This window comes from Strix aluco, chromosome 16, assembly GCF_031877795.1.
Source record: "Strix aluco isolate bStrAlu1 chromosome 16, bStrAlu1.hap1, whole genome shotgun sequence".
Taxonomy (NCBI): domain Eukaryota; kingdom Metazoa; phylum Chordata; class Aves; order Strigiformes; family Strigidae; genus Strix; species Strix aluco.
Window position 1 is genome coordinate 20,721,069 of NC_133946.1, and position 19,927 is coordinate 20,740,995.

At 40.8% G+C, this 19,927-nt stretch overlaps 1 protein-coding gene across 3 annotated transcripts in view; it reads left to right on the forward strand.

Moving 5' to 3' along the window:
• LRP5 (LDL receptor related protein 5) overlaps positions 1-19,927 on the forward strand; it is a 167,073-nt gene that overhangs the window by 36,243 nt on the left and 110,903 nt on the right. For all 3 annotated transcript variants that reach the window (XM_074842650.1, XM_074842651.1, XM_074842652.1), the window contains exons 3-4: positions 15,514-15,711; positions 19,575-19,771. In XM_074842650.1, the coding sequence (XP_074698751.1) occupies positions 15,514-15,711; positions 19,575-19,771 (395 nt within the window). The remainder of the gene's footprint in view (positions 1-15,513; positions 15,712-19,574; positions 19,772-19,927) is intronic.

Here is a 19,927-nt window from a genome sequence, read left to right on the forward strand (position 1 = left end):
AGTTAATTCCAAGTCAAGGGCTTAGGATAAACCACAAATATAAAGTAGTTTGTGGTTTATTCTGCACTGGGAGACGGCAGTCTCTTGAGAAACTACCTGCTTCAGGTGTGTAAGAAGTGAAAATTGAAACTAATCAACAGCGGGCAATTTAAGATTGCCATGTCAGCAACTGCTGCACTACAGACTGCAAGTTGGTCAGGTTGCTTTTGCAGGGTTCTTGCGTAAGGCTTCCCAGATGAATGTGAATAGTTATGGGTACATTTATGATTAATACGTAAAGAATGTACAAGTACTAAATGAAACTTTGTGTACCCAAAGAAACAAAATCCTTGGTTTTGTTGACACATCACGTGCTGGATCTGCCTGTAAGATAACTGGTGGAAAGGTACAACCATAATCAGTGAAAGGGAAACCAGAGGGACTTTGTGAGACCAAAGGCCTTTTCCAAGGGGGACCTTGTCTTCTTAATCCTGACTTCACCACAGATACCTGTAGGTGAAAGGAATTCTTCCCATAGCAAATTGCTGTATGGAAGTATTTTAAATAAATTAGCAGGAATCCTGTGTGTATCCTGACAACAAGTAATCTATGCAGAATTAACTAATGCTGAAAACTAACTTTAGATCCAGAGTTCAGTGGTATAATTTAAAGAGGGAATATGATGTTAAATTGAGTATTTTATAATGATGTAGGTCAGAGACAGTGAAATGGTGCTTTCCATGAAATACCAGTGCGAGGTTGACATCTTGTAAGTGGATGCAGTTCCTTGCCTTTTGACTATTTTCTTTAAGGTAGCTTAAATATTGGTTGTGGCAACACATTCCATGCCGTATTGTGTGCTTTTTGACTCTCCAGGTTTGAAAAACTGAAAGGATTAACTGGGGATATCTGGTAGTATATTGCTCCTATAATACCCAAAATGCAAAATTATAATTTGTAATGAAAACTGGATTAGAACAACTGGGTGAGAAAGTATTGTTGCTACAGGTCAAAGGAGAGCTTTTTTAAAATTATCAGTGGTGATGGTGAAGTTGCAGTGCTTCTGCAAATCTAATCCTTGGAAGAAGGAGAGATGCAGGCATAGTTTATTTTGCATGACTTTGAAAGGCAGTTCTTTGCAATACTCTGCAGAACAGATGTGCGGCATTTCTTAAACACAAAATCTAGCAAGTGTAACAACAGAAGACACCATTTTGGTGTGTTAGGTATCTTACCTGGTTTTTGCTTTTCTGTATGTCTGTGGTAGCCTGTTCTTTCCTTCCTGGAGGACTTCTTGACTTCTGTGTATCTTGCATTTACTGCTCCAGGGAAAGTGTGCAAGTGTGAACAGTTACTGTGGAATGGGCTGTTAGAAGGAACAAGATTCATTTGCCAAAAATGTAGATGTCTGTATGTGAGCTGGTCACCCTGCAACTTTCTGGTATTGATCAACAAAATTGCTTGAGATGACGAGAGACTGACAGTTCTTCTGGCTCTTGCTCAGATCAATTCCTTGGGTTGCCAGTGCTGCTGTCCTGAACTTCAGCCTACAGGTTGAGTTTTTTTCCCATTGGGAGCAGCAGCTTTACATGAAGCAGCTCTATTGGTTTTAACTTGTGGCAGACATTTCTAGTTATTAGCCTGTTTGACTAGTGTATTAATCCAGTGCAACGAAGCAACATAAATAAATGGTCTGTGAAAATGCATTATGGAGATACATGTATCCTTTGTAATTAACCGGTTCATCCCTACTGTGGTCAATTAAAATCAGCCTCCATAGAGCTGCTCTTCTGGGTAGAAGTGCAAAATCCAGTATTGCACAAGGGTCCTATTGAATTAAATGCATGTTTGCCCAAATAACTCTCTAATATAGTAAACTTAATAAACTGAAAAATCATACATCATGTACATTTGTGGAATAAATAAAACATTCAAATGTGAATAAAACATTCACGAGGAGACGGACTTTTTACAAGGGCATGTAGTGATAGGACAAGGGGTAATGGCTTTAAACTGGAAGAGAGTAGATTTAAGTTAAATGTAAGGAAGAAGTTCTTAACTGTGAGGGTGGTGAGGCCCTGGCACAGGTTGCCCAGAGAAGCTGTGGCTGCCCCCTCCCTGGAAGGGTTCAAGGCCAGGTTGGACGGGGCTTTGGGCAACCTGGGCTAGTGGAAGGTGTCCCTGCCCATGGCAGGGGGCTTGGAACTGGGTGGTCTTTAAGGTCCCTTCCAACCCAAACCAGTCTGTGATTTAATTCTATGATTTAATTTGCTTTTATGACCACTTCATTTCACATGGTAGTTCTGAAGTATTTCATAGGTGCATCTGTGCAGTAGGGATCATTACATTTGATTTATGCACAGCAGGCTCTGAGTTTGAGCTTCTCTAGAACCAGTTGTTCCTTGTTTCCTGATATTTTCTGGGGAAGGAAGGTGGATGACAGTAGGAAAAAAGAACCGTTTAGTACCTTTTCGTATGTATTTTTGTTTATAAGTTTTTCTGATCGGGTGGCAGATGCAGTTATTACAACTGACAGAAGAGTAAGAATTTGTGCTAAAATTAAATCAGATTGCACTTGAGTAAGTTTGTGGGTTTTTTTCTGGATCATGAAATCTGATGAAAATTAGACTAGAATTCTTTAAGTCTTAAAGTTGCTAGACATTTGCTTTCAGTCTGGAAGAATTTCCATAAATGTGATTTTGGCCTTTTAGCAGTTTCTTCTTGAGAAGTGGGTGGAAGCTTAGAAAATGAGGAAGAAAACTTCATTAGATATAGGCCCGTGAACTCCAGTTTCCAGAAGAAAAATGGGTCAAATAAGCAGTTTGTAAATGCTTAGCTGATACTAGTAGTACCCAAACATGGTATTGTCAAGAATGCTCTGTATCTAACAAATCTAATTTCCTTCTGTTGACAAAAGATATGTCCTTGTGCAGATTGGTGACACCTTCTCTTCTCTTGTCTTTAGTAAGGCCGGTCTGCAGAGGTGGATGGCAGACTTCACTTCGTGTTGTGGTGTTCGCAGTGGGATGTTATGCCTAGTGTGGCATTTGCCTAATAAATATCTTTTATTCCATTCTGAGTGCAGTTCTTCAAGACATAGACTAGTTGGGGAGAATAGAGGAGAATGTACTGAATGTGCAGTGATCATCCTCGGGAATGTTGTAGATGTAATGACCAAGCCTTAGGGCATGGGAGATGCACTAGTTGACATCTAGAGATTCTTTTCAAAGCCTATTTTTCTGTGATTTCCATCTGACATTGAGGTATGATTTTTTTTGGATGTTTCAGCAGGCTTGCTAAATAGTAAGTCGGATGTTTTTGGCATAATGACATTTTTAAAGAGAGCTTCATCATTTCCACACTCAACCTACCTTCCTTCTATAAAGGCATAGCTTATGTGAAGGTTGTAACTCAAGAGAGAGATGCCCTTGTCATCTCCCCCAGCAATCATTCAGACCATTTCTAAAATTTCTTTCTTGCAGATCATCTGTGGGTCTCTACTCTTCCCAGAGCTAGTGAAAATAATTAATTTTACAGGATTTTCTGATGTTTTGAGACAGTATCATAATTAACAGGCAGCTGCTTAGTACGTAACATGGCATTCTTTCCTATATACCTTAAGGCTTTTTTACTGGATCCACTATATATTTTAGGAATTAAAGGAAACAGAATATGTGATAAACCAATTATTCTGCTTACCTGAAGTTAAGGAGAAGCTAAGCAGGCAGAGGAGAGTACAAGACACTTTTCTGCAAATTCAGTGACATTTTGTTCTGAACATCCAGATCACAGACCTGATGCAGGTTATGTGAAGCTGAGTTTACCTAATGGAAGAGATCAGGCTAAACTTCTTGGCACAGTTTTGGAGAGCATTAGCATTTGTATACATTCTTGCTAGGTGGACTGCTGATGGGGGATTCAGTAGTGTTGGTCTTGCAGCTTTTGTGTAAGTATTTCTGAGTTTTCAGGACACCAACTTCTAAAGAAACGTAAGTTAGTGTATGTAAAGATTTTACTCAAGCCCAACTAAAGAGATAGCTCAAATTCTATGCAACGCAGTGAAAAGAACCTGAATATTTTGTGAAGAAGCAGGAATGCATTTCAGAAGCAAGTTCTTATTGTGTGTTGAGGCAAGCAAACTTCAGTTGCCTGAAAAGAAATTTTCAAAAGAATGTGTGAGTGCATAGCCAAAACAGATGAGTTAATTCTCAGTCCTGTAGGGAAGGTCTTAGATCTGAACAGCCTAGAATGTGTGTTGGGTAAGGGTCGTTAATTCTAGGACCTCTAAATCTCAAGGCTCACTACCTTCAAGCTGTAACACAGGGCTCTGATTCTGAGAAACTGAATCCTCATACCTGATTTTCACTGCTGAGTGCTTAATGAAGTAATTAGCTCACATTATTAAAGCCTACAAAGTATTAGAAAAAACATCTACTTTGGTTAATATAAATACTGTACTTGTTCCTGGTTGTGTGATGGCTGCTGCAGTATCTTGTGGAGCAAGCTTACTGTTCAAACTCAGGCTGTATTTTCTGTGGTTTGGCTTATTCAGCAGACGGTACTGCTTGAGATGGTTCTTCCCCCTCTGTTTGCTGAAGCCCAATCAAGACATTGGTGAAACAGTTATTTTAAAGACAAATAAAAATTGATTGCCTCCAAAAAAACCATGCTGTCTTGTGGGGTTTTTGTGTGTGTGTTTATAACAGCAGTCTTCCATTGGTGTAGTCACTGGGGTGGTTGAATTTGCCATGCCTGGGCTGGCATGCTAGCTTCGGCGAGGTCTGTAGAAATGATGTTAGTGGAGGAGGAGAGCAAGGGCCCTTGGATTGGTTTGACTGGCTGAAGGAAAGCTGCAAACCTCGTCCTACATTTCCTCCCTCGTTTTACTTCTTAAAATGTCTTTCATGGCATCGTGTGGGTCTGTTGAGCAGTGGCAGCAGATTAGCGCAAAGGCAACTTTGTTTATGGAGCAGTCTTCCCCTTTTGGAATAGCAGAGGCTTTGGGGGAAGGAAATAAGATATAATTTAGAAAACAGCAATAAAAAAATTTATTGAGTACGAAGGATGAAACTATTAGTCGGTTTTGACTTTCTGCAGAATGGCCATTAGTTAAAACGAGTCTAGTCAGGTTCTGAACAGTGTTAGGGAAGTGTGTGCCATAGCCCAGCCTAACCATCGCTGCAGGTTGCTTATGGCAAATTAGCCAAAATCTGCAAGCAATGATTGTCATTGATCTAAGGCGTATTTGGCACTGCAGGAAGGAAAGGATTGGATAGCCAAATATGACAGGTGGTATATTCAGAGATGGATTTAGAAGGGACAGATATCAAGAGTAGAAAGCTCTCAGTTCAGAATCTAAAATTAAAAGCCTCAGATGTGCCTAGCTGGTAATCCAGTGTTCCTCAGTGTCACAGCAAAACCATGAACCAGGCCTATAGCTGTTCTTACATAACTCACAACTGTGTTTATAGCAGCACTAAATAAAACTGCAGTGCTGTTTACTGCTGGTTCACCAGGACCTTGGTCTCACACAACAGTATGTTGTGTCCTTAAGGTTAAGCATGTTGGCTTTCTGTATTGAAATCATTGGGATCTGTCTGCTGAAGCCTGAGCTGTATGAACTGCAGTAGCCTGAGGCTTTGAATATTTTGATTTAAATGGCAGTGAATGGTGACATGTTTTTAACAGGGTATCATCTGATTTTAACTCCTTTGGAGTAGTTGAGAGGAGGGGGAGCACTGAATAAAAACTTGGGACTGTTGTAAATACTGGAGAAGAAAAGCATCAAACATGATACGGGCAGATTATGCTTTTTAGCAACTCTTACTTTCACTCATGGCTACTCAGTTAAAATGCAGAAGATGCCCCGGTTTTGAGTGAAACATGAGTATTGCTGCCTTGAAAGCTAGAGATCAGTTTATATCCTGTGTGTCTCTGTTTAGTAATGAATTTCAAGTATAAAATTATTTTGAAGCTTTTGGTTAATTATTTGAAACGCTGTAATGAGGAGGAATATGTGAGTAGCACAGTTGTTTTCTTAGAATGTAAGAGAAGTACTCAACCATAAAATTGGTTACGAGTCATATCCAGTATCTTGGTATGGCTGTAATTTCTGGGAGTTGGAAAGCTTTTGACATGTTGCGTGTCTAAATAGCTGCAAATAGCCTGATGCATGAGAAACTTGGAAGTTCTTGTGGGAAGTGTTATTTACTCTAATTTTCAGATGGATGCCCTTGATGGTGACAGCCTTTCCATAAATGTTTCATTGGTCTCTTTTGCTTACTTCTCCCTTTTCCTGCTCATAGATATAACTAAAGGGCATAAGTTGTTCAAAGACCATTTGCTTCATCTGAGAGCAGAGCTGCCTGTTTAGAGGTAGCAGAAAAAAGTGATTTGCTTTTTTTTCCCCCAGCTGTAATTGCATGGGGAAGAGGTGGAAATGTGTAGACTTTGTTAATAACCCCATTGAACTCCCTTCCCTGTTAGCACTCCTTTTTTTGCTACAAGTTCTGTAATTCTTCATATCCTGAGTCCTGGAGGCTGAAGCTTCTTTGCTCTGTACACATTTAGTCTTCTTAAGTAGTTTGGGAATCATGGTATTCTTAATCTTTTTAATTTCTGCACCATTTCTTCAGGGGACAGAAGGAGCAACAGGATGGCTTTGGTTGCCTCAGTGCCAGTGTGCGTTGCATTGCTTTCTCATGTGAAGTCAGGAACGTAGCTCTGGTCTTGTAGCTTTGGCTCTGGGACAAAGAGATGGTGGAAGCTGGGATTCTCTTTGATTAGAGGACTTGATGGGTGCAGGTTATAGCTGCACAGAGGCAGCGTGGAAATCATGGCATATACGATGTGTTGGTTTGGCTGGGCTGGCACCATTCCGTTTGTCATGAATGGGTGGCTTTGGTTTTAAATCAAAACACGGTTCTAATTTTTTCATGTAAAAGTAAGCACTAGCATAAGCTGAAGTAAGCAATTTTCCACATAATCTGTTGAATGTTTTGTTTGTTAAATTGTGTTTAAAATTACAAGCATGCAGATGAACATGCTTAGATTACATGCCTTGACAAATTATTGGCTGTTGTCTGACTGTACTGTTTTCCCAAACATTGAGTTAAACTGCACCAGCACACTGAAGTAGATAAAATGCATTGGCTTGAGCAAAATGTTTAAGGGCAGCTGTGAGATCTGTAGGTAAGAGAGCAACCAACACCTTACTTGCACAATTGAGTTACTGTTCAATATGTTTGCTGGACCCCTGTCCTCTGTTAAGTCAGTACAACGTGTAGACATAATTTCTTGGACTGTCCTGACCTGCTTTAATCCAGTGTTCCTTAAGGAGAGAGGAAGAAATCTAAGCTTAACTTTAGGTACAGTTAGTAGTCAGAGGTTAAGTCATGAGTGGGTCTACGTGTAAACAGCAGAGGGTGGCAGGTATCTCACAAATGGATGGAGCGAGAGAGTTCAACAGCTCATTCCGCACCATTTGATAGGAAGATCCCCTGACTTTTGAGTTGCTGCAGTGTGTCTTAAAATGGATTGAATGTAGTGAGATTGGGACTATTTTTTCCCTGTCCTAAAATAAATCATTTTTTTTGAAAGAAGAAGAGGACCTGGGGTCAATGAACTGAATATGGGCCAGCAATATGCCCTTGCTGCAAAGAAAGTCAGCAACATCCTGGGCTTTGTTAGAAGGAGTGCTGCCAGCAGATGGAGGGAGCTGAGCCTTCCCCTCTGGTCAGTGCTGGTGAGGCCACCCCTGGAGTCCTGTGCTCAGTTCTGGGTGCCTGGAGTCCTGTGCTCAGTTCTGGGTGCCTGGAGTCCTGTGCTCAGTTCTGGGTTCCTCAGCACACGAGGGATGTGGACATGCTGGTGTGAGCCTAACAGAGGGCCACAAAGATGATTAAGGGATTGGAGCATCCACCGTAGAAGGCAGGGCTGATTGAGTCGGGACTGTTTACCCTGGAAAAGAGGAGGCTCAGGGGACCTTACCACTGTGGATACATATGTGATGTGGAGGAGTAAAGACAATGGAACCAGATTCTTTTCAGTGGTATCCAGTGAAAGGACTAGAGGCAGCAGGCACAAACTGAAGTAGAGGAAGTCCCAATTAAATGAAAGAAAATACTTCTTTACTGAGAGGGTGATGAATCGCTGGAATAGGTTGTCCATTGAGTTTGTGGACTCTCCAACCTTAGAGATACTCAGAACCTGAGCGGACGAGATCCTGGGTAACCTACTCTGGTTGACCCTGCTTTGAGCGGTGGGGTTGTAGTAGACAATCTCCAGAGGTCTCTTCCAATCTCAGATATTCAATGGTTCTGTGAAAAAGCAGCGTTTTTGGTGCAGGGCTCATGACCTCGTAAGATCCTTTCCCTGCTTTGTTTTCTGCACGTCCCTGACCACGCTATAGAGGTGGCATAATGCTGAGTTGCTTGTGAAGTGCTTTCAATATGGAATAATTTCTTTATAGATAATATTTCTTCATATCTCCTCAGAAACGTCTGGGAAGAAAAAGTTATACTGCGTTGGCTTTTGTACCTTATCTAGTGATTGAGGAGCAGTTATGAGGGCTTATTCTGTCTTCTTATAGTTGTTCTTCTGTTTTCTGGGGAGTTTTTGCTTACGAATGTGCTGGACATTCTTTTAGAGGGGAAAGTGCATAACACACAAAGCATGTGCAACTCCTCCCCCCACACCCCCGCAGGAAATCCTACCAGTGCAGTTTCTTTTTCTCAGGATATCAGCAGTACTTGCAGTAAAACTGCTTTCCAGGTTGAAAATTATCTTCCTAACCCCCCTGAGTAGTGTTGCGTGTGTCTCCTTACTGCTGCCCTCCTTCTCCAGCTTTAGTGTGTTTGGAAATCTTCTTGAGTCCCTCTCTCTGAGGATTCTTCAGCTTCATGGGGTCATGTAACCTGACTTTTTAACAGGCTACTGAAGCTGTATTGAGTGTGTGCTTGTTTACCTTTGAGAAATCACTAGGGTGTCTTACTCCCTTCCATTTGGGTGAGCAGGGAAAGATGCGCTCTTTCCTTGCAACTACTTCATTGCAATAATACTTGAGCATCCATCAATTGACAGGTGATTATGTTTTTCCTCTTTGCTCTCAGTTGCCAAATAGTATGCTGTCTATATGTGGGTATATATATATAAAGTATATATTTTAAAAATAAACCTGTCAGAATAAAAGATGTAGGAAAACAGTAGGTGGTTCTCAGAGGTTTTGTTTGCTTTGCTTTAAATACATGTCTTTGAATATGGTGTGATTAGATGTGATGGGTACCTGCTGTGGCATATTTTTGGATTTGATGTAATGTTTTTTGTCAGGAACATCCAGGTCTCAAAGTTCAGTGCTCGGGGGAAAAAAAAAAAGGTAATTTGAGTAAGTAATTTGCAACTTAATCCTATGCAAGCCATTCTTTTCCCTTCTGTAAACACTTGGTGCTATTTAGTTTTGCAGTTGAGTTTTTGTAACTTTAAAGGTGGGATGGGAAAAGTAAGTTTTAAATGTGCAGGAATCTAAATTTCATAGCAATTTCCTGTAAACTCCTGTTTCGTGCCCTGGGCTTGTATAAGTTCGAGAACATTGTTGAAATTGGAGAAGTTTGTGCTGATTTACATCATCTGTACAACTGGCCCCTTTTGTGTAAGCAGGTTATGTAAGGTTTGGCAACGGTACTGCATATTCGGGAGGTGGAAAAAGTGTTTGGGCATTGTTGGCCGCTTTTTATTATGTCTGTGATACCTTCCAGCTCAGATGGCTGATCGGCTGCTCTTTGAGGGCATGGCCACGATTTCTAATCTCTGCAAAAACGATGACAAGAGATGAAGCACCAGGAAATAAGAAATGACCTGCAGCTTTAAAACTGAGGGGAAATATGGTCTTCATCCTGTTTTTGCTTCTGCACCTGGAATTTTAAAATCAGTTGAGTGGGCAAAAAAAATAGAAGAGACCACTGCGGTGCAGTTTACCGACTTTAAAATTTGTTTATTTTTGCAAGGTGTCTTTCAGCCCCATTCTTCTGGTGGTGCTGACGCACTATTTAAGCTTTCATTCAATGTGGTAATTAAGTATGTGCCAAAACCCAGTGACTTGCTGACTGCAGTTGAACTGCATTTCTGTAATTGCCTTCTGACCAGAAAGCTTGGTAGGGAAGCTTGCAACTACTGTGCTTACTGATAGAGCAGTTCTGAGTCTGGTACTTCTGGATGATGGATGATGGACTGGATGGACTGTTGTTAGTGGTTGTGTGTTCAGGAAGAAGTACACGTTTATGTCTTCTCCCTGAGGAAGCTCTGGCTTTTGCTCTGTTTTGTTCCTGCTGGTTTCCTTGGTGTAGCAACGTGCAATTCAGTTTAGGGACAGAATTGGTGCAGTTGTTGAGAAATTATTATGAGATGTTAATCTCTTCTTCCCCCTGCCACCGCTTCGTTTTTGCCTTGAAAGTCTGGAGCTGAAGGTTAAAACCCAGTAAGGGAGAAGACACTGAGCATCTCTGAAGAACTCAGTAAAGTAACCTAAGAGTTTGCCCCAGGGCCTCTTTTTGTTCAGTGCTTCTCTAGTCCTGTTTGGTTGGGGTTTTTTGAAAGTACTGATTTTGTGGTAGCTGCTTAGCAGTGAATTTTTCTCGCTTTTTTTTTTTTTTTTTATTAGCCCTTTAGAAATTGATGTTTTCATTTTCTTTAATAGCCTCAGTGCTGTTACACTTTTATTGACCTGTTGCAAGCCAGGTGGGATACAAAACTCCTGGGGTGCTAAATCTCAGTCCTAAAAACGTGATCGATCTAATGTCTAGTAAGATACCAAGTACTGGTTTTGATATTTTTAGCTCCTTACAGTTGTTATGGTATGCCCTGGCCCAGGGATTTTTAAAATTGTGTAATTTACATTTAAAAACACCACCACCAGCAGCAAAATCAACCAGACAAAGAAACTACCCAAAACATGCTTTAGGCTCTTCATTATTATTCAGTGTGTATCTTTTCAACAGGCTTCCAAAACAGGGAGCGTTCAGTAGCACAGGTAGTGCTGGACTGGGATTACCTGAATTTACCTGAATTTACCTGAAACCTTACCTGGGCTAAATATCCAATTTTATAGTGAAATGAAAATGATAGGGATTGTTAATGTACCAGACACCAGCAAAAAAGGTTATATTTGAAAAACAAAAAAATCAGTCCTGAACTGTCAGCTGTCCCAGAAGCATTGATGATGTCCAGACTGTTTCAAAGTGCTTGTTTTTTGTTGAGGTCAGTAAGAAATGTGGACTACTGAGCAGGTTTAAAAAAAAAAATTAAAGCTTTTTTTTTACCCTGGAGAAATAATGGGTCACTTACCACTCCATGCTCCTGAATTAGGTAATCTTAACAGGTTTAAACTCTATTAATTAAAGTTATTTTAAATCAGGTTGATGTAAATCAGTTCCTCACATATAAACTGTTACGGTGCACAGACTGTTTTTTTTCTCTGAGAAGCCACTTTGAGCTTTTTGCCATGTTCTCCCCGTCCCCCATAAAGCCCCAACCAAAAATATCTGCTGTTTGTGTAAGAATTGATCCTGTGTCCTGGGGCATTTGGAAGATGCAAAGTGTAAGACATGATGGCTACTACTGGACATTACTAAAATACTTAATTTTTCCACTGTTTTTCCTGTATGGCCCTGGCTGGGACAAGCAGATTTTAGTAGTTTTGATAGAAGAGTGATTTTCTTAAAGAGATCCGTGGGTTCTTTCAGGGGTAGGTATAAAGCCTTTGGCTTTCTCTTGATAACTAATCACATGAAGGAAGCTTCTTCGCCCTCCCGCCCCTCCCAAATTTTTATCTTCTGGTGTTAGTGTTCCAGTTAAGTTTGCAGTGCTGCTTCAGCTAAGCTTGTGTCATTCTTTCCATAATAACTGTGCTTTTTTTTTTTTTCTGTAGGATTTATGACATGCCCCAAAAATTTCTGTCTTCAGCTGAATCTCAGTGTAGGGTGTCTCAGTCAGGACACTCTATCTAATTTGGTTTGAACTAGCTTTTTCACTCAAAATAGAGGAGGGTAAAAGACTTTGTGCATTCTTTAAAATCCCCTACAGCCATGCATTTAAAACATGGCATTTTGTGGCCTATTAAAGTTTGATATCTAATGCTGTGTCGTGCCTTGTGTTGACCAAAAAATGACAAAACTGCCTAGATATTATGGTGGGAGAAAAGGGATGAAGAGGACTGCCCTAGCTAATCGTGGAGTCCAGGGCACTAATTTGTGACTGATGGATCTAGGGGAAGTTGGAGAGTAATGCCTCTTTCTCTGGGGCAGTTTCATAGGTGACTTCAGCTGCATGGCTGCTGCCTTTATTTGTTCCTTCTGTTTAAGCACCACTGCTGTGGGACCGTTGGTCAGACTGATCATTTGCTAAGGTAACTGAAAGGTTTTTTTTATTTTCTTGTAGGGTGCTAATGTCAGCACCCAGGGTAGGAGCCAGGGAAGGAACTGCTCCATTTGGCAGTGGCATGGCTTTAAACAGGCTGAGATAGACCAGAGCCTCCCACTCCTGCTGCAGGAAAAGCTGATACTCAGACTCTCAGTTCAGGGTCTTGAAGTGTTACAAGATCCCCAAACCAGAGCTGATTTCCTATAATTCATGGCAATTCACTACCAAAAAGGTGGAAACCTGTTGGAAAAGGGGAGGAGGTTAAACGGAGACAAGACCTGCTTTTGCCATTCCGTTGCTTGGCATGCTTTGCTGCGATGGACCACGGGGGTGCTTTGTAGCACGCGGGGGGAATGAAACCATTACTTTAGTAGGTGCTTGCTGACTGCAGAGACTTAATATGTTCTGTAAAGTTCACCAGGAAGATCAGCTTTATGATACTTAAAGGGTTGCAGAGGCACCCTGCAATCAGGACGTCATGGTGACAGGATAGTAATAATCTTTTATGTGTTGTGTTAAAAAAGTCCAACTGTGAGAGAAGTGCTTTGAAAGAATGCTGCCTGCATTCAGATTGTTCTACATGTTGGCTAAATGCATCTTCACCCTCCTTTGTGGTGCAGTTCCTTTGCTAATACTGGGTAGTTGTAGACCTTTGAGTGACACAGGCATTGATTAGGCTTGAGCAAGCTCAGCCTGTGCCTGTTGATCTAAAATGTAGGGATGTGGCAAATTAATGTGTGAAGTTGAAAGTATACTTCTGTCCAGCAGTCTCTGTGTGGCCATCACCTATGAAATTAGGCAACAGGTTTTTGTGGGGGGAGAGGCTCTTGAGCTGGAACTCCTTTAATATCTCAGAAAAGCCATGAGGGCCTTTTGGCTTACAGACCTTTTTTTTTTTTTTTTTTTTTTTTTCCCCTTCATCTGAATGCATTGAGCTTCAGGGCAGGCTGCAACGTTAATGGGAGGCTTCAGGAGAGGAATTTTGCTCAAGTGTAATTTTGGGGATATATTCTCATCCTTTTTATTTTAACCTGATTTTAAGGTTTAATTGACGTAGCTAGTTTGTCTCCTTTGTTTGTGCTTTTAAATAACTGTCACGGGATTTTTGATTTTGATCTAAGCTCCTTTTTAGTCTGTATTTATACATTTCAATATATGAGTAAGTGTGGAACTGTCATAGCCATATGATATAGCCCAAAGTCACCTTTAACAGCCAGGTTTTTCTTAATTCAACAGTCCATCTTTTGTCCATCTTCATTCCTGTAGAGATGGCTCAAGGTGTCTGAATACTTCAAGCCTAGTGCAGGTGAGCCGGATCAGAGAACTGATTTGACCTGACCAAAAATGAGTCTTTGGCCGGATCAGTTTTACAGTCTGATTCACCAGCTGGGTGCACAGACAGTTTCTTTTATGTCTGCTTTTCTCTGGCTTCTGTTGTTTGTCAATAGCTGCTTCCCCACACAGTTTGAGCTGCCACAAATTATAGCCTGACTTGTTAAGGAAAACCAAAATGAGTGACAATTTACATTCATAGGTTGTCCTGTGAACTGGGGCAGCTCAGTTACCGCTGCTGCTTCTTCAGGAGCAGTCAGTCTGTCCTGACTGCTTGGAGCCAGGAGGTTTTGGGGGAGGCATCTGGGGACACGAGTCCTCTGCAGCCACTCTGAGGTGAGCTGTCTCAGAAGCCTGAGGACTCACCTGCATGGAAGCTTTACCATTTCAACTAGAAAACTCCTTGTTTTACCCTCCCACACTCAAGTGTATGTGTATTGTGATACAAGTGAGTCATTTCTATCTGTCTGTCTGTCTATATTTTTATCTGTATTCCCCTCTTCAGTGGGATAAACATGTTAATGATTATGTATGCTGCTATGACCAGAATGGTCTAAATAGGTGCTGTGACTGTGCTGGAACGGGAGGTACAGCTGTACATGCTGATGAGAGCATTTTAAGCCTGAGCTGTGAGGGACATGTGCTGGCGATAACTGTGCAGCTGCCTGCTCCTCCTTGGCTGAAACGATGGCCTCAGCTGCGTGTGAAGCAGCTACAGAGCTACTGCAGTTTACAGAAGCATCTTTTCACAGAATCACAGAATTGTCTAGGTTGGAAAAGACCTTGAAGCTCCTCCAGTCCAACCATGAACCTCACACTGACCGCTCCCAACTCCACCAGATCCCTCAGCGCTGGGTCAACCCGACTCTGAAACCCCTCCAGGGATGGGGACTCCCCCCCTGCCCTGGGCAGCCCATTCCAGCGCCCAACAACCCCTTCTGCAAAGAAATCCTTCCTAAGAGCCAGTCTGACCCTGCCCTGGCGCAGCTTGAGGCCATTCCCTCTTGTCCTGGCGCTGGTTCCTTGGCTCAAGAGACTCATCCCCCCTCTCTGCACCCTCCTTTCAGGGAGTTGTAGAGGGCCAGGAGGTCTCCCCTCAGCCTCCTCTTCTCCAGACTAAACAATTTTCCATGTTTTGGTCTGGTCCTTTCCAATTGATAAGTGCTGTTAACCTCTCTATTCAGGCTACTTAAATTGCCCATAAGTAGAGTGACAGGGAAACTGGGGCATGGATGGGAAGGGGAAAAAAGCACCCAAAAATTTAATCTAATGTCATTCTAAGTATGCACAGATTGATGATTTATTTATCGACAGAAATTAATTTCAGGGCGCTTGATTTTGTATTCTTTTCTGCGTACAGACTTGCAAAAGGAAGCTCAGCTATGGTCATTGCCTGCTTGGATAGGTGCTTAGTTGCTTCAGAATGTGATTTAGGATATTAACTTGTAATAACTGGCCACGCAAGGACGATACTCAGTTGTAAATGCTTATGGCAATTGGGTGCTGCCCAACATTGAAAGAGAATGGTAATAGATTACGCAGATGCAATGCTTGTGAGAGATGCTCTCATGAAGGACTTTTTTTGCACCCTCTGGAACTGTGGTTTGATTTACGTTGGTAAGTATGTTAATAAGTTAATGATAAAGTTTTGGGGATACACATTTGTGTGTATACACCTCTCTATGTATATACACTTACGGGCTTTGCAGAAAGCTGCGATCCCTTCTGTTCCTAAAGCTCACCAGCGTGTATTGTGATTTAATTTGTGTGCATCTCTGCTTTGTTTTTCAGATACATGTATTGGACTGACTGGGGTGAAACACCCAGAATAGAACGGGCGGGAATGGACAGCAGCACACGAAAAATAATTGTCGATTCAGATATTTATTGGCCAAATGGACTCACGATAGATCTCGATGAGCAGAAACTTTACTGGGCTGATGCAAAACTGAGTTTCATTCATAGGGCAAATCTGGATGGTTCCTTTAGGTAAGTTTCCTTTAGTCATTAGTATGGTGTAAGTTATTTCTCATCTCCGGCATTCATTTTGAACTGAGGCTTTTTTTTTCAGTAATCCAGAATAATGCCAATACCTTATTCTTTTTAAATGCAATTGCTAATAGCCTTGCAAACAGAAGTAGCCTCACATCCTATAAAACTGGTTTTAAAAGTAAGACTATTTGTATCAGTGTTTCACTATAGACTATTTATAGCCTTCTTCTACAGCAGGATTTTGTATTTTTAGGCTCATGCTTGTCTTGAAAAATATTTGGAGATGCTTATCCTTGGCCCGAGGCAATCTAACATTTAACTAGTGACTAGAATTTTACAGTATTGTCACTGTATTTTTTTTCAACAGGAAATACGTATTGAGACACACTTGTCCTTGGCCCCATCCAAAGATGTCCTTTGTGGCACGCCTATAAATTAACAAACTTCAGCATTTCAGGCTGCAAGCAAGCAGGAAGCAGATTTTTCTAAAGCTTAATAGAAATCACAGAATGGAAGTTTTGGTTAGTGGCTCCTGTCCAAGTGTGCTGTTGAGTTTTGGCTTTTGTAGACACAGAGAGGTGACCCTTCAGACAGGGCAGGCCTAGATTTTTGAGATTGCACCTTCAATTCTCTGCAGTGTTCAACGGGCAGGTTGTGTTGATCCTGAAGGGTGAGTGTCATCTGCCAGTGAAATGTTCTGCCGAGGAGGCAAGTCTCTGCATTCTGGTCTGGCTTTGGTCTTCAAATAGTTTAAAATGACATTTTCATTTTCATTATTTCATAACATTTTAAATGTCTGTGTTACGAAATCATTTTGCTTTGGTAAAAAGTTGGAGGAGTTTTATTTTACACATATCTGTGTAATAGAATAATACGCCTCCCCCAAAAAAGCCACTGCATTTTTCGTGGTGGTTTTCCATTTTTTTTACCGAGGTGCATTCTGTGCCTGACTTTCTCACTCATAAAAGAGGAATAACAGTATTGACATCCTTTATAAAATGCTCTTAAGTTCCTTTGAGAGCACTATGTAAGAGCTAGATAACGGTGGCATTGTAGCAAGTGACAGGTACTGACAGTCAGAAGTATAGACAAGGGGAAAGGCCTGTATGGAAGGGCGTGGTAGCTCAAAGGCTGGGTGCAGGTTCATAGAAAGAAAATGCTCTCTCAAAATTCAACATCTGAGAGACGTTCATGCAGTACAACATGAATATGTTTCTCTGATTTGGGGGTGAGTGGCAGAGGGTAAGGTTTTCAGGCTGATTCTGCAGTTACCATGCACGTACAAATTGTATAAACTTTATTTGCTTGTATGTGTAAAAACTTTAAAGTTGTAATTGGTAAGTAAAATTTATTTTGCTCATTTTAAGGTAGCTCCTGAAAGGGAGCAAGCCTTTGAATACAGTAATTCCAGCAATCTGTCCAAATTATTTTGTGATAGATTAGTGCATGTCCACCACCTTCCGAGCAGTTTTCTATTGAAGCATAAATGAAACAGTACTTTAGGAAAAATTAATGTATTTTTCATTTAAAAAGAAAAGGTAGCTTATGGTGTACACTTCTTACATATTTTACTTAACTGCTGGAGGGTGTAAATGCATACTTGAGGTCAAGATATTCCTATGTGCGATGCTTTCTGGAAGTGCCTTGTGTCTAACTGCGCGTGGACGTTTAGGTGGTGCCCAGTGTCATAGCTTGATGTCATTTAGCTGTGTGTAGTTTAGATTGTTACCATATGATGATTCTTTCTTAAAACAGAATCACAGAATCATCTCGGTTGGAAGGGACCTTGAAGATCATCCAGTCCAACCGTTAACCCAGCACTGACAGATCCCAACTGCACCAGATCCCTAAGTGCTATGTCAAAACATTATGCATATTAATAAAATGCCATGAATATTGATCTTAATTTTAACTATTTTAAAATGAAACTTTTATTTATGCTTTTTTCCCTTCTGCTGATCAGTGTTGAAACAGAAGTCTCTGAAGTTGGGACTCTTAGGTTCTGGTGTCAAGGTAGACTTCAATAATGATTCAAACTAGATAAGAGCCTTGGAGGTTGCTTCCTTAGTCACAGAGCAAAATAAGTTTCACCAGACTTGTCAATGAAAAAATCTTATGGTGTTTCAAACGCTTCTCCTCCTCCCATCCCAGAATCACTTCAGAATTCAAATAAAAAGGAAAATTGCATTCTGCGTGGTGGATTCATGTTACTAGAGCAATCTGCCCGTTACATCTTAGCAAGCTTCAGATTGCAGGGGTGTTGGCTGGAACTGTTCAGAGGAGTGTAATTACAGGAGAAGGTGAGACTTGGTATCTAAGAATGATGGAAATAGGGGCGAGATATAGTAGAAAACAGCTGCCACGATACTAGAATACAGCCACTGCTGTTACTAGTAAACGTGTAACAGCAAAGGTGAGAGTGGAAAGAAAAAGTGAAATCAGTATTTCTATTTATTCTGTCGTGTTTTATGGTGAGAGAAGTAGTGATAATTTGAAGGACAGAAATTTTAGAGCAGTTTCACTTTCATCTCTAGAACAGAAAGAATAATAAAAATTTTGTTTTCTTTTTTCCATATTACCTGCTTTGTACATATCTATGCAAATACTTGTTTGCATGTGTCAGTCTGTTCTAAACTTGTCAGTGTCTAAATAGAAACAAAGAGTTTTAGGGATACTTTTTATATTCTCCCTGGTAAATGGTACCTATGCTGCTGTATCTGAATAGATATGAAGAATTTTGGGGGTACTTTTTATATTCTCCCTGGCAAATGGTACCTATGAAACAGAATCCTTTCCCTGCCAAACGTTAGCTGTTTTTTGTTTTTTTCTTTAATCTCTTCAATGGAAACAATTTAAATGCAGATCTGAATAGAGGTGTAAGAAAAATATGTTCCTCAGTTTCCTTCAGCAAGATGCTGAGACTTCAGCTTTCTCAGAGTTGTATGACGAAAAACTTTGAATACTGGTTTGCTGTGTCAGAACACGGGTTTGGAAGGTGTGTGTGTGCCTTTGTGTTTGTGCATGCATAGAATGCATGAGTTTTGTGAAGACGGAGGTCGTATTGTTTTGACTGAGGAATTGTCAAGTATGTTTTCAGTGACTTAGGAAATGTCTCCAGAACTACTGAATCTAACTTATACAAAGTTATTGCAATATGTATTTGAGGGTCCCATGGATTTAGAAAACATTTCGCAAATGTCATGTGTTTTGTGACTTTCAGTTCAGCTAATAACCAATGTGAAAATATGTGCATCTGCAGAAGGGAAGTGTGGCTGAATGAGGTCATTGAAAAATATCTGAAATGTTTAATTTATATTAATTAATTATTAATATTTACTCTTAGAAAAGTATAACTGACCTTTGCTCTACATTTAATAGGTAATCTGAAAAAGACTTGTTTCTGCTGCTGACCAAGTTAAGAGGGGTAATTTAAAGATGCTGTAAGGTCATTTCTTCCTTTTCCTGTGCAAAGATGTCATATATTGTGTAGGGGGACAAAAAAAAGTAATGTTTTAACTGGAGGAGCACTCTTTATGCCTGTCTTTCCTCCAAAAGGCAGTTGTTTGGGCATTTCAACAGCCCTGTTAAGGAACTTCAGCGTGGCCTTTCAGAGGTCAGCGTGGAGCTGAATCAGATCCTGTGTCGCTGTGAAACCCAGTATATTTGTGTCCTTACTGCTGTGAAGGGACAAAGTCTTGTTTTACATTTTCCAGCCTGATTATCACTTCTAGCACCAGATGAATCTCTTGAAGGTCCAGTGAATTTGCTGTAAGGAGATGATTCCTATATGAGTTTTTACAAAGCCAGTGGTAACAAGTGGAAGCAATACATTTGTAATCCTTGCTCTTTCTTTCATCCAGGCAAAAAGTTGTTGAAGGTAGTCTTACTCATCCCTTTGCACTGACCTTGTCTGGTGACACTTTGTATTGGACGGACTGGCAAACACGCTCCATTCATGCCTGTAACAAAAGGACAGGAGAGAAAAGGAGAGAAATACTGTCTGCCCTGTACTCACCGATGGACATCCAGGTCTTAAGTCCGGACCGGCAACCATACTGTATGTTTTACTTTTTGTGTGACTGTTAGTTATCTATCGGGAAAAACGTTAATCATCAAAATGGTTAGTTTGAAGTTGTAAGGTTTTGAACGCTTGCCAGGCGATTGGTTGCTAAATCCTGTACCTTTCTTTGAAAATTCTAGCCTGAATGATGAA